This window comes from Osmia bicornis, chromosome 16, assembly GCF_907164935.1.
Source record: "Osmia bicornis bicornis chromosome 16, iOsmBic2.1, whole genome shotgun sequence".
NCBI classification, from domain to species: Eukaryota; Metazoa; Arthropoda; class Insecta; order Hymenoptera; family Megachilidae; genus Osmia; species Osmia bicornis.
The window spans coordinates 6,255,583-6,268,579 of NC_060231.1; the positions used below are offsets into that span (position 1 = coordinate 6,255,583).

Here is a 12,997-nt window from a genome sequence, read left to right on the forward strand (position 1 = left end):
CAAAGAACAGTTCAAACAGATTGGTGGTTGAAAAGGTGAAAACCGCTTCCTCGTCGGCGTATTTGACCAATAAATAATTTAGCAAACAAATTGATCCCCAGGGACTATAAACAGATACTTAGAGGCACGCGTTTCTCTTTGCTCATCGGGTAGAGAATCAACTGACCAATTTTCTCTCTACATTGTCCTATTGACTGATTGGACAATTAATGATCGGCAGAGTATGAGACCCCTACTGTGAGAACCGAAGTGGGGCCCGCGGCGTGAAATCTCTATTATCCTGGGGTTGGAATGGTACCCCGTTGTTCCCTGTCGTTTGTATATGTGTTCTGGACGAACTGGTGCTGACAGGGACTCCCCTCTGCTCCTCGTCCCTTGGAAATAATGTAATCGCGAATTAAATGTTTGCTCGGCTATCCGCGATCCCTCGGTATTTCTTGTACATACATACACTCGTGCGGATGTTGGTCCTCGCTTGGTTAACCCTTGAACGAGGGAGCTGGCTTAATCGCCAGTCAGATTTGTGAAAAATATCCAATGGTATTTTGACTAAAATTAGAGTTACCAATTTTCTAACAGAAGAGTTTCATAGACTGAAAAATTAAAAATTAAAAATTAAAAATCGCCAGTCAGATTTGTGAAAAATATTCTGATATTTTGACTAAAATTAGAGTTACCATTTTTCAAACAGAAGGGTTTTATAAATTAAAAATTAAATGTAAGTTAGTAATACTATATGTGATATAATAGTAATATAATTTATTATACTATGTTTCATTTCAGAATTTGTTTGCATAGATTTGACGCATGAACGAGACTGGAAAAAATCGTATATCCTCGAAGCAGATTCTAGTTTGGCCAACATTCTCCCCCTCTTCTCCGTCCGGCTACGTGACAAATTGAGATAAATAATTGTTTGCGGGTATACACAATGCTCTCTTGAAATTTGTCACGGCGATCCTCGAAACGGCACGCTCCGGAACGTTTGCGGGACTGATACTCGTAAAAGCGATACTCGAGCCGCATCTGGTTCACATTTTACTCTGGAAAATGATACTTGAAGATCTGATCGATATTAACCGCAGATATACCTATTAATCTGATCCATAGGGTAACTACAAAAATAATTGTTTTTTATATCTAAATTACTGTACCAGTGTACTATTTTATTTTTATTTTATTATAAATTGTAGAGGTAGGATACCTTTTGAATTATTTGAATTGTTTATTGAATTATTTAAAAATTATCTTTTTACACTTTCCACTCTTTGACTCCAAAGAATCTTCTAAAATTGAATTTTAATTAATCTGATCCATAGGGTAAATACAAAAATAATTATGTTTTTTATATTTAAATTACTGTACCAGTGTACTATTTTATTTTTATTTTATTATAAATTGTAGAGGTAGGATACCTTTTGAATTATTTGAATTGTTTATTGAATTATTTAAAAATTATCTTTTTACACTGTCCACTCTTTGACTCCAAAGAATCTTCTAAAATTGAATTTTAATTTTTGCAGAGACTGCCAGTCCCTCTAAGGAAGCATCAACAAGCCACACACCATGAAATTCAATCCCAGCCAATGGATAATATCAAAATATGCAAATTGAACGTGAAAGCAAGAGAGGTAGTTTTATCTGAACGATGTTCTCATACGTTCCACGGCTAATCCCAATTATATTGAGCGAAAGTATTGGTAGTCGACAATATTAATTCCCTTTGGTAGACCACCGTCGAGTATTAGACTCGTTTTCCCAATGGCTGAAGCGACAAAACTTTACCACTCGCCTAGGTACAACCCTAGCGAACAACCATTGTGATCGTATTAACACCTTGCATAATTGCATCGCCACCGACGCCTCTGCGTTTCTCATTGTCCGTTAAACGCGTCTCATTTGAATATTGGCCCATTCAGATCTCCAGTTCTCGCTGATAAAGGGGAAGCTCTGTCCGCGGTTGCTTCCTATCCGTCGATCCACTTTTTCTCAGGCTGTCAGCCTCTCCTCACTGTGGATCATTTAAGCTGGATAACATTCCAGTTTCATATTAACTCTTAGCGGTTCAGACATTTTGTTTAAAAATCTTAGAAAGAAATTAATTAAACTAGCAATCTGCTGTGTGTTCATTAAGTATACTTTCAAATGAACATTAGTGTAATTAGGATTTTTGTCTGAGGTGAAGCTATATTAATTGTTTCTAATTTATAGTTAATTTAATTTAAGTTCATTTATATAAATATTCTTCTTTGTAGGAAGCTGAAGAATTAAATGAGCCAAAGGAGTATTTAACCTGCCTTAGCACCCATTGGTGACCCATATGGGTGACGCTTGAATTTCAATAGGAATCCATCACTCATACTATTAGGAAATACTTGTATTAGATACTTGAAATTGTGGATAAAAATATAATGAAATATACATAAGATTTGTGAAGACAGAAGTAATACTTAATAGAATTTTCAATTCAAAGTGTTAAAGAGGACTAACTATTAATTGCTTAAGGAGTATAAAATTGAAATAAATTCATAATCAACTACAGAGAAGGTATAATATTTATATCAACAAATTTTTCTGTGACGCTATAGAAGAGCACCAAAACCACCTCCCACCCACTGTATAACGTTAAAGTATCCCAACGTATAATTCCTGGACCTCGAATTTTCAGGTTTAAGGAGCGTCCATTCGGGAGGAAACGAGCTCTCCTCGTCACGAAAAGGATTATTCCTCCTCGTTTCTCGTTGGTCCATCCAGAACCTCCTCCTCCTCCTGTACGATGTCAGAGGGTTGGAAAACGATGGAAATAAAATTTCATCCAGGCAGTAACAATGAACCGCAGCAGTGTCGGGGTTGATGTTCTGGTTATTAACCGATTGGCCAATCGCTGATGATTCTGATAGACGGTCGCACCTCTGGCACGGTCGCTATTGGTCGAGGTCTCCGCCCAGGGGTTGGTATCGATCATCCCCTTCGCTCTGCTATATAAACCAGTCTCCCCAGGGACTCTGCCGATAGTCTGAATCCTTGTTGTCCCCGTGGACATTCTTGGCCTCCACGTGAAGTGTCCCGGAAGAGCTTAGAAAGTTACCTCAATAATTACAAGTGAATGTTCAGAACGTTGGGGAGGATTTCTTCGGATCCTCAGCTACTTTGAAGGTTCACCCTTTGGATAGATTGACTCTAGAGGTTGCAAGTGAAGTGATTAATGAGCTGGTGAGGAGGAGAAAAGCGGAATGGCGAGTCATTCTACGTACGAGTACGAGGACAGAGGGCAGAGGATGCGACATAGGGTCGGTACCACTTCCAGAGCTGCTGACTCCACTGTGGCATGCACCAGGTGAACGTTCTCCCTCTTTCTCTCTGACAAACCTTAGGATCTACCAGGGAGGAATTAATATTTTACACTCTAACTTCAATTATTAATTGCAGTAGTCAGTACTATGTGGGTCCTAGCAGTGACATCAGTGAAGAAGATCTCGTGGAGCTGCCTTCCTGCGTTTACGCTGGAAGATCCAGTCAACACGTTGCACATACATCCTCTCATACTCATTCTCCTCTCCATTACCATATGCCAGTTTCTACACCTGGTAATTAGATTGAAGAAATTTTCTACCTGTTCATTGAAATTTTGGGAACAATCAGATAGATGAAATGATTTCTTTTAGATCATAACGATACAGAGTTAAATGGTGTAGAAGAGGGCTATTATCCAAACGGCAGCCCCTACAGAATCCAACGGCACGCCGCGAACATAAGGGAAAGGAAACGTATGCTTAGGTGAGAAATTTATAAATAGGCGAGGGTGATCCAGTGAACGGATAAAGCAGGTTGTCAGTGTGATTACGATTTTTAGCAGCATCAACTCGGCTTTCGACGAGCTACGAGTTCACGTACCAACGTTCCCTTACGAGAAGAGGCTATCGAAAATCGACACTCTTCGTCTGGCGATAGCTTACATCGCTCTTCTCAGAGAGGTGCTGGCCGCCAGGCTCGACCCGTTGACTTACGTCGAGAGGTGCCTTAGGGGAGAGATAAACGGGGAACGTGCTGAATGGAATACCAGTGGTAAGGATTTATTTACTGATTTAATACTCCTTTACCTGCTTGGTAGATACATTATTAGGCCCCCTGGCAGGGGCCAGAGTGGGCTTGGCCCCCTCGCCATTTTTTTATTTCTGCAATTCCAGAGTTCTAATATTCTAAAAATTTAACACTGTCATTTAAGTTAAGGCTCTAATTACTAAGAATATTTGCCATTTCCCGTTATTTGCACCATAGCAATATTACTTAAAATAATGTTTTCCTATTGTTTTCTTTTAATTATTTAAGGGTCCCTATGGCGTTCAACGTGTCAAAGTTAAGGGACCTGGCCCACTACAGAAATAACCCTTCTGCATCAATATTTGTACTCATTCTTTTAATTAATTCTTAACATCTTTATCCCTTAGATTTGACAGCCCGCTTATCATGGATAAACTGGGAGAACCTTGGAGTGAACCCTAATCGACGATCGGTATTAACAACTCTGGCTCTAACCACGGACAATATGAACTAAAAAAGGATCATCGGAGATAACTACAGAAAAATTTTTCTTTCCTTTTTTTTGTAAATAAATATCCAGTTGAATAGAGTGCCAAAAGGAGGTTATACATAAATGTGTATATTTCAGTTCTAGTCTCTACGTGCAATACGAGCGACAATGTTATATTTCGTACTTCTAAATATAAATATAAATATATATATATATTATACATAAACGCGTGTACACGTAAAAAAAAGGGAATAGCTATTATAGTTTTAGTACATTTTGTTTGGAATAAAATCAACACTCGTAAAGAGCTGCGATGAGACTTGTCTGTTTTATTGAATAAACCCTCTTCTGGTACTTGAACGCGATACCCTATTTTTAATTAGCTCTTTAATTTGTGTTAAATTACATTCAATTACAGTTTTGTTAGACTTGTATGAATGAAATAGAATTGTTCAAATTGTATATTGGACCCATTGCTAGAAGAGAAACACAGTCACTGATCTGACTTATTTATTATTTATTATTTATATGAGGAATTATTTATTATAAGTACAAATTATAATACAATATTACATAATTTTTCTCGCTTTTTTCGCCGCAAAATCTTTGATTACTTAAAATTGATTGAGTTTGCTACTTCGCTTTTTATTGCAAGAACAGCCAGAGATGTAAATCGACCTTGGCTTATTAATGATCGAAGATAATTTTTTATTAATTTCAACCGCGAGTTTTGGCGGGGTCTTTCAAATTTCGCGGGGCCTTTCAAAACGCGAGGCCGAGTTCCGGCGAACGCGTGAACCTGCCTCGCGCCGCCCCTGGACACTATTATTCATCTCAGGAAACAAAAGCATGGGATGCGTGGTTGGGTTAGTGTATCGGTTATATATTTCCATAGATCATTCATAATCCCATAAAAATAGTTTGTTTATCGACAAGTGTTTTATAAACAACATCAGAGATGTTGCATGCGTAGTAGAAGATCATTGAACACCACGAAACAGTATGTCATCGTAATCGTTTACTTTATGCAATTTAACCCTAGAGCAGTAACGCGGTTCATCAGTGACGTAAAATTAATTAATTTTTAGAGTTAATTTCTATGTGTTCAAGATTACCATATTACGTCATCGGACGAAAGAAACCGGAAGAATTGCACGGTTTACTTAATTCCATAAAATGGAGAACCGAAAACAAATGGTACCAGGGGAGAATAATTCCGACGGCAGGGAGGACGATGACGTGAGTGTGATTGCTATAATAGAAAAAGAAAACGATCGGTCATTGAGATACGAGCAAACGGAGAAAACGGATGAGAAACAAGAAGATCGACGAGTGATCGAGGTGAGTGATAAAAATGTCCTTAACGGAAGCGGAATGATTTCGAATCATCGAACGTGACAGAAGAGAATAGGAACTCGAAAATTATGAAAAAATTATCCTCCGATACGTTTAATACGACGCAGGACAAGAAATATAAGGAGGACAGTGATTACGTGCGTGATTCGACAGAAACCAGTAGCGGAGCCTCGACTTCCGGCGGTGGAGTTAGCAAAATAAGAAGAGTCTATCGGGCTGTAAGAAAAACGTAAGTTTTTTCAAAGGTACTGAAATTTAATGAATAATTTAATTTAATAATATATGGGTTGCTCCCCACTGGGGTGTAACCTATATCGTTGGATAGCTTGGAGCAGTGGCGACTCGCGTATGGGCACTGTGGAACTGCAGCACCCCCTCTTTCCACTTGATATCGAGTCCATTTTTCTTTCATTCTTTCTTTATACTTTTACAATATATAATCCTTAAACTTAATGTCAGTAGCCATCCCTTAGTTTATGAAAAAAGATACAAAAATCTTTGTACGAAACTGTATGCTTCACAGTTCCAGCGGCATGGCGTTAGACTGTTGTGCGCCTGCGCGAGAGAGTGCGCACTGACGCTCCCGCAGTGGCGGTTTTTTTAAAACGGCTAAAAATTTTCTGGAGCAGCACCCCCGCTAATTTTATTTACGAGCCGGTGGATGAACTCACCTCAGGGGAGCAGCCCATATACTAAATCGGAGCCGAAAATATTATTATTAGATGAATTTTACTTGAAGGGATTAATAATAATTAATAATAAGAAACGTTTTTCTTTAATTTCAGTCACAGCGTGACGGAAGTCCGTAGAAATCCGATACGCGCGAAGAAGAAGGATCCAGATAAAAATTTTCCCCGGTTAAGGCAGCGATTACTTGCCGCGAAGAAGAAGGAAATGCTTTTCAGTTCGGAGGACGGTAAACGAGGAAAATCTTCCACTAAGCCTTACATGAACACCAGATCAGTGACACGAAAAATGTACAATGTAGGAGCCACTTATCAGGCACCCACCATGAAGGATGCACTGGAATGGAAAGAGTGGCCCGTACATGGAATGCACGAGAGACCAGTTTTCCATCCCCAGGCAAGGCTATCAATAAAAGAATGTTCTAATATTTCTTTTTTTATTTTTAAGGTGAATTATTTGAAATTTAATCAAGAGGAGTATCTCTAATCTCAAAATAATTCAGCTCGTGTGTTGTTCATATATTTTTCAATCTGAATTATTATTAAATATTAATGAAATGTGAATTTTCAGCTTGGTCTGGCCGCGGAATATCTGGGCCGATATTTCACAAGCTTCGACGGGCTTTCTTACTGTGAGATAATTAATCGGCCGGAAATAGAAGTGGTATCCGTCGATCCTCACTGCGATTCTCTTCATTCCTCTTTCGAAAAAAAACGTAGTAAGAAAAGCAAGTCCAGTAGAAGCTTCACAAATATTCGAAACTCGAAAGATCCATCAGAGAAGATGAAATCCTTTGAAAGTTGTATGCATGAAAGTTTCCACTGTGTCCTTGGTTATTGCTCCCAAGTGATGACTCCTACTTATAAAACCAACGTGGAGGGAAAGCTGGATATGTTAAATGAAAAGAAGAATTCATCTACAGTCGTTAAAGAAACGCCAAAACAATCAAACATTGTCGAACAGACTCCTAGGAAAGATTCGCCAAATAATTCCAAGGAAAATCTACAAAAAGCCATTGAAGAAAGTAGGATGGATAATTACACAGCTGTTATGACGCCACAGAACGTGAAGAACTTTAATCAAATTCCAAAAACGCAATTGTTCCCAGCGCAGAAAGTCTACCTTGCTAATTCCCAAAAATCCATCGCCTTCGCTAACATGAAAACGCTTCAGGGAGGACAGGTGAAGATTCAAGATGCAGTACGACCGTCCAAGAACCCTTTTATACTGGTTAACACTTCAGACATAAAGGACACACGGTTTGTAAAATCTACCCCAAGCACTGTGAACACAAAACCTGAAGACACGATCGTTGGTGAAGAAAATTTAGGCGAGCTGTCGTCGATATACAAACACTTTGACCTAAGCGAGCAATTTGGCTCAAAGAAAGCTCCAACGAAACGCGAGAAGAAAGTAGAGTTCGCCATGACCAGATACCTGCTTAACACCGCTAAACACACCAAGATTCAAATACCAAACGCTGGGGAAGGGAAATTGTACTATGAAATACCCTGCAAAGGACTGAAAGTCAAGTCACCTTCTACAACTTTGAATAAGACCTGCTACAGCAATGAAGCCACAGAGATCGCCAAGATTCTCTCCGAGTACAATAAAAATACCACAAAGAAACCATCCTCGGAGAACGCTTCTTTCTGCCCTGTGAAAAACACGAGGGTCAACGAACTTTCCGGCAAAAATGAGAATACGAGTCAGAGCTCTCAGGAGACGTGTATAGAGAAGAACACACAGTTAACGTTCTCCCATGGTAAGTGGAGGCGGTTTCACTTGACTATGGGGAAGGCGAGAGACCTGAAAAGTATCAGAAACGAGGAGAAACTTTTGCCGAACAGGCAGTCGTTGTTCAGGATCAATCCGACGGGGCTGCGTTCCTCGCCAGGGGGGATGATCGAGGTGTCCAAGCACCTGGAGTTGCTTCAACGTAGGCAAACTAACGTGGAGAACGTGGAGGAGAAGAAGAGCACGTCTGCAACGAGCGACGATGTGGATTCAACGGCTCCCAAGATGCAGTACTTGCAGGAATTGTTGGAAGACACAGCCATGTTGTACTGCGCTGCTACTGGTACACATCAGGATGATCTAGCTAATTATATCGACACTTTGGACGCTGTACAGAGCGTGCAATGGTTGGAAACCTGCAAGAATTCAATTACATGAGTACTATTTAAAAAAAGGGATTACAAGCTTTATGAAGTTTTATTACATTTTTCACAATATTCTTCTTCATTCATTGTTCTTCCATAATTCTGTTTTAGTTAAGTCATCGCAAAGCAAAGATCCATCGTTTGTTTTTATTAACGAAACCATCAGACAATCGACACAGTATAAACATTTTATATTGTTTACAATATAACCAGGTATTAAGTAAGGGTTGTATTATTCAATTAATAATGTAACACGCGACGAATCGAATGTAGACTTGATCAGATATTAAAATAATGTCTTTCTATATTTAATTTAAATCGTTTCTCTTATTTTAAGCTACTCGGGTGCTAAATTTCTATAGACATTACAATTTTGTGCGCCACACGATTTTTCACTCTTTGCACTCCATTTGTGCGTCACGAACGTTCGCTATAAAATTCTTTAAATATAAAATACATTAATCTTTTTTTTTCTCTTTTTTTTTTTTTTAGGTACCTTTCAACATTGAAGGTAAATCGAAGCTTAATGATCTGTGGTGGAGTGCAAAGAGCTAATTAGTACGAGATGTTTTCTTTAATTTCGTAGTCAACACCATGCCGTCATTGACCCCGGCATGTATGAGAAGCATGCAGGTAACGAGGATCGCGGAATAGACGAAGAAAAGCGCGATGATGCCGAGGCGTCTTTGTCAGTCTCTATCTTGTCGCCGTTTTCGGTGAACGTACCTGTAAAGAATAGAAACCGTTTTATTTAGCAAAATTTTATTTCTGGTAGAATAGTATTGTCTTTTCAACTAGAAAATAAGAGAGTTGTTATCTTCTTTTTATCTTTTTTAATTAAAAATGTAATATATAGGAATAAACTAGTAATGTATGTTACATTGTTAGCTTCTTTATTTTATATTAGAATTTTAAATAGTATGTTTAAGTTAGATTGTTAATAAATTAAAGTAGAATAATTAATGTACCTTTTCCTTTCAGGTTCTGACTCACTTTCCTCGCTGATCGTCTTTCCAGTGACTTCTTCAGTGGTCGACTCATCTTCGCTATTGTCTTTGCACTTCCTACTCCTGCTGGAGCTTTTACTGGAGTCGTCGTGTTTGGATTTCAACCTGGTGCTCTCGGAGAACTTCCTGTCTCCTTTGGTCGATGGTTTTCTGTCGACTTTCCGTTTACGTTTCTCTTCCTCCGTTGAAACCTCGCGTTTGGAATCATTTTTGCGCGATGATTTCTTCTTGCTTTCAACCCTTTCTAATTTTCCATGTTTCCCAGAACTTGACGTAGAGTAATCAATGTCTTGACGAGTTTTTCTGTAAGATTTTAAGAAGTAAGTCAACCAAGAAGCATGTATTATCATAAGAAATATTATTAACAAAGAATTATTATTAGAATTATTATTATTATTATTATTATTAGAACTAGAATTATTATTAATTAAAATTACTATTAATTAGAATTATTATTATTATTAGAATTAGAATTATTATTATTATTGTTAGAATTATTATTATTAGAATTATTATTACTATTACTATTAGAATATTAAGAATTATTATTAACAAAGAATGATTATATTTTAGGTTGAGAAGAATAATTATGTAGAAAGAGGAAATATTAAGCACCGTTTAGGATGAGTACTTCTTGGAGAGGAGTCAAACTGGTCATCTTCTTCCGTGGTTCCTTCGCTCTGCGAGTAATTTGCCTCCACGTCACGGTCTCTTCTTCTCTTTCTTCTTCTCTCAACAGAAACTTTACGACCTTTCACGTGCTTATACATGTCCCCTCGTGAAATGATACTAATATTTGACGTTTCAGGTTTCTTCTTCCGCTTGTTCCTGTTCTCTGTCTGCACCACGTACAAACGATACAGTTGCAGAAGAATAACCAAAGTGTTTTTGCATGTGAAGAAAATGTTCATGTAGCTGACAATGTGGTAATGAATGATTAGAATAAGTCGAAAGGCAAGAAATGGTCCATCCTGTAACAGATTTTAAAAGAGACTTCATCAGAAACAGCAACGAGATGAAAATAATTTTTAATTTATTTATCTTCAAGTGTAAAATTACAACTATTGAATCAATGTTTGATAGGGTGAAGGTTTCTGTAAGTAAAATCTACCTGTAAAAGCATGTTCAAAGCGATCCCCCATACGTCTATGCTACAACAACTGGTCTCAGTGTGTACTCTCTTTTTGACAGCGCTTCCGGACGAGAGCCGCGACTTCCTGGACTTGGTCGCCGTCAGGACGACGGTAAATTGCATCAGGGACCACGCCCAAATTCCGAGGGTCAAATAAACCAGCACAGGTTCCCGTGCTATTCGATCCTCTTTGAACGAATCGAAAAACTCGATGATGTCCGCTGCTGTTCCAATGTAAACTAATAACAATTGGCTTAATTGGTCGCGGGTTAAATCACCTTTTGGTAACATCCATCTTCCAATGATCAGAATCAGCATCAGGAATTGTTCTATTAAAGTCACCCAGGTTTCTGTGGAGATTCGTATGTCTGGCAGATAGATGTTCACCTAAATCATCAATCAAGAAAATAATTTAAAGAAGAAATTACACTTCTACTGATTATTTGTACAGAGGGAAGAAATACGCACGCCAAATGCTTTCTCCAAGTGTTTTAAGTCTTCAGTTGCTAAATTGGTAAGATCAAAATTTTCTGATATGTTTACATTTGCCTCAAGTGCTCTCAATCTTCTGTCAACCTTATCCAACTCCAGCAGCCATATTGCAGGCACTACACTGCTTAGATACAGGAAAACAGAAGGACAAAACCTGTTGAAGAAGAAAGAAAATTTGATGTTAATCAATTAATAATATCAGGTAAATTGAACAATGAATATTTAATATTGTACGTATTTTCTTCTATAATACATCAATGTTTTTTCAGGCATATTTCTGCTGAATCTGCGTCCAATCGATCACACAATATGAATGGAAAAGGATATTAGAAAAAGGGGGTCACTGTTACGTAGCCTTTTCTATATGTCGATAATTTTCGACCTGCTTCTACCTATAGTGGATTGTGTCTCGTCCCGCTCTTCTTACTAATGCTTCAATTTCCGACTGTCAAATTGAGATGAACCCACAAAAAACACGCCCTTCTTTCAACGGGAAAGTAGGCTTGTTTTATCATTTGAATTCTCTTCTAAGGGTGTTAATATTATTCATATTTTCTTTGATAAATCCTTCACATCACTGATCTTTTTTAAATATTTAAACTTTTCAAAAGATAAATAAAATTTCTTAAAGAATAATCTAAATGAAGAAGATAATTCAAATAATGTTGAATTTTCTTCTAAAAAATTTGTTTAGTAAAAATAAGTTATTTACCATTTCCATTCTTGATTTTCTTTTATAGAAAGCGTGAAGATCCCCTCGAAGAACAGTAACAGAATTGGACAACTAAGGTACCAGAAGAGAGGATTCTTTTTAAACGTGGTAACTTGCCAAATTGCGATGAAACCGTGAGCCGCAAAAACTAGCCGTGTAATAATTGCTTTAATCGTTGCTAAAAACTTTGCCATTGTTATAAAATATTTTACTGTTTAATTAACACTTCACTATATTCATTGGTTTTATAGCGACGTACAGGAAAGAAATGAAACTAAGCTTTTCTGTTAATTTACACTTAAACACTACATTTTTCACGGTGGTTGATATAAAAGATTGTTGTTTAGTTGAGTGCGGTTCAACTGGAGTTCACTGTACCAGAACTGAAATAAAGCACTAAGGATTACAGAGGGTTTGGATTTCAGGCCGCCGTGCGCATGCGTGCTTGTATCAAGATGTTATCCTGTAAAATTTCACTGGATAAGCAATAAGTTAATTGAATTTCGAATAACAATGTTTTGTAGAGTATATAAATTATTATTGTTTAAATTATTTTGTATATTTAACGCTGAAGAACATAGTGGGGGGACGATAAAAGGGGATGATCATTCTTTATAGCTTGCGCTAGACGCGCAACTCCTCAGTAGGACGCGAACTGCAATGGGGGGAGGATCGCTTGTTTCCTTTTCCTTCATTTTTTAACTTCTTCATTCTTTGGATTTCAGAGATTGAAATAAAACCAAGAAATAAGATGTCCTTTCCACTTAACATTACTTTGAATATAATTGCATTTTTATTTTCATTAGAAATACAGAAATTTAAATGAAAGTAAGGATGGATTTTACTTTCAGGATCTTTCGGAATTTTTATTGACCGATATTTATTACATTTAATTAGATATTACAATTATAGTACAAT

The 12,997-nt window shown here is 37.5% G+C and overlaps 3 protein-coding genes across 13 annotated transcripts; 2 read left to right on the forward strand and 1 right to left on the reverse strand.

The window, feature by feature from the left end:
- The first annotated feature begins 303 nt into the window (after positions 1-303).
- LOC114880479 (basic helix-loop-helix transcription factor amos) lies at positions 304-4,804 on the forward strand. Of its 4 annotated transcripts, none has more exons than XM_046289105.1 (9): positions 304-718; positions 784-1,111; positions 1,524-1,631; positions 2,256-2,547; positions 2,669-3,337; positions 3,430-3,587; positions 3,666-3,777; positions 3,854-4,065; positions 4,449-4,804. In XM_046289105.1, exons 5-9 carry the CDS (start codon positions 3,234-3,236, stop codon positions 4,553-4,555), a joined length of 693 nt encoding a protein of 230 aa, XP_046145061.1. In that variant the 5' UTR covers positions 304-718; positions 784-1,111; positions 1,524-1,631; positions 2,256-2,547; positions 2,669-3,233; the 3' UTR covers positions 4,556-4,804. The 4 variants fall into 4 exon arrangements, with proteins under 4 accessions (XP_046145061.1, XP_046145060.1, XP_046145063.1 ...); XM_046289104.1 differs by having other exon boundaries at positions 799-1,111; XM_046289107.1 differs by having other exon boundaries at positions 799-1,111; positions 3,433-3,587.
- Positions 4,805-5,379: 575 nt separating this feature from the next.
- LOC123988604 lies at positions 5,380-9,802 on the forward strand. Of its 8 annotated transcripts, none has more exons than XM_046289287.1 (9): positions 5,380-5,531; positions 5,642-5,872; positions 5,995-6,116; positions 6,673-6,803; positions 6,876-6,970; positions 7,145-8,654; positions 8,848-8,949; positions 9,229-9,369; positions 9,718-9,770. In XM_046289287.1, exons 2-7 carry the CDS (start codon positions 5,708-5,710, stop codon positions 8,943-8,945), a joined length of 2,121 nt encoding a protein of 706 aa, XP_046145243.1. In that variant the 5' UTR covers positions 5,380-5,531; positions 5,642-5,707; the 3' UTR covers positions 8,946-8,949; positions 9,229-9,369; positions 9,718-9,770. The 8 variants fall into 8 exon arrangements, with proteins under 8 accessions (XP_046145243.1, XP_046145241.1, XP_046145240.1 ...); XM_046289285.1 differs by having other exon boundaries at positions 6,673-6,970; positions 9,229-9,247; positions 9,323-9,369; positions 9,718-9,734; XM_046289284.1 differs by having other exon boundaries at positions 6,673-6,970; positions 9,229-9,464; positions 9,718-9,802.
- LOC114880480 (transmembrane protein 26) lies at positions 9,426-12,981 on the reverse strand. Its single transcript, XM_029196514.2, has 6 exons — positions 12,080-12,981; positions 11,344-11,521; positions 10,855-11,262; positions 10,359-10,714; positions 9,705-10,046; positions 9,426-9,462 (listed from the first exon to the last, which is right to left on the reverse strand). Exons 1-6 carry the CDS (start codon positions 12,271-12,273, stop codon positions 9,426-9,428), a joined length of 1,515 nt encoding a protein of 504 aa, XP_029052347.2. The 5' UTR covers positions 12,274-12,981.
- Positions 12,982-12,997: the final 16 nt, after the last annotated feature.

Excerpts from the sequence above, each read along its gene's own strand:
- LOC114880479 (XM_046289105.1), top strand. The coding sequence starts at position 3,234 with ATGGCGAGTCATTCTACGTACGAGTACGAGGACAGAGGGCAGAGGATG. Across the intron at positions 3,778-3,853 it reads GAAAGGAAACGTATGCTTAG|CAGCATCAACTCGGCTTTCG; the intron begins GTGAGAAATTTA and ends TACGATTTTTAG. Across the intron at positions 4,066-4,448 it reads TGCTGAATGGAATACCAGTG|ATTTGACAGCCCGCTTATCA; the intron begins GTAAGGATTTAT and ends TTTATCCCTTAG.
- LOC123988604 (XM_046289284.1), top strand. The coding sequence starts at position 5,708 with ATGGAGAACCGAAAACAAATGGTACCAGGGGAGAATAATTCCGACGGC. Across the intron at positions 5,873-5,994 it reads AAGATCGACGAGTGATCGAG|GACAAGAAATATAAGGAGGA; the intron begins GTGAGTGATAAA and ends AATACGACGCAG. Across the intron at positions 6,971-7,144 it reads GACCAGTTTTCCATCCCCAG|CTTGGTCTGGCCGCGGAATA; the intron begins GCAAGGCTATCA and ends GTGAATTTTCAG.
- LOC114880480 (XM_029196514.2), bottom strand. The coding sequence starts at position 12,273 with ATGGCAAAGTTTTTAGCAACGATTAAAGCAATTATTACACGGCTAGTT. Across the intron at positions 11,522-12,079 it reads GAAAATCAAGAATGGAAATG|GTTTTGTCCTTCTGTTTTCC; the intron begins GTAAATAACTTA and ends CTTCTTCAACAG. Across the intron at positions 11,263-11,343 it reads ACTTGGAGAAAGCATTTGGC|GTGAACATCTATCTGCCAGA; the intron begins GTGCGTATTTCT and ends TTGATGATTTAG.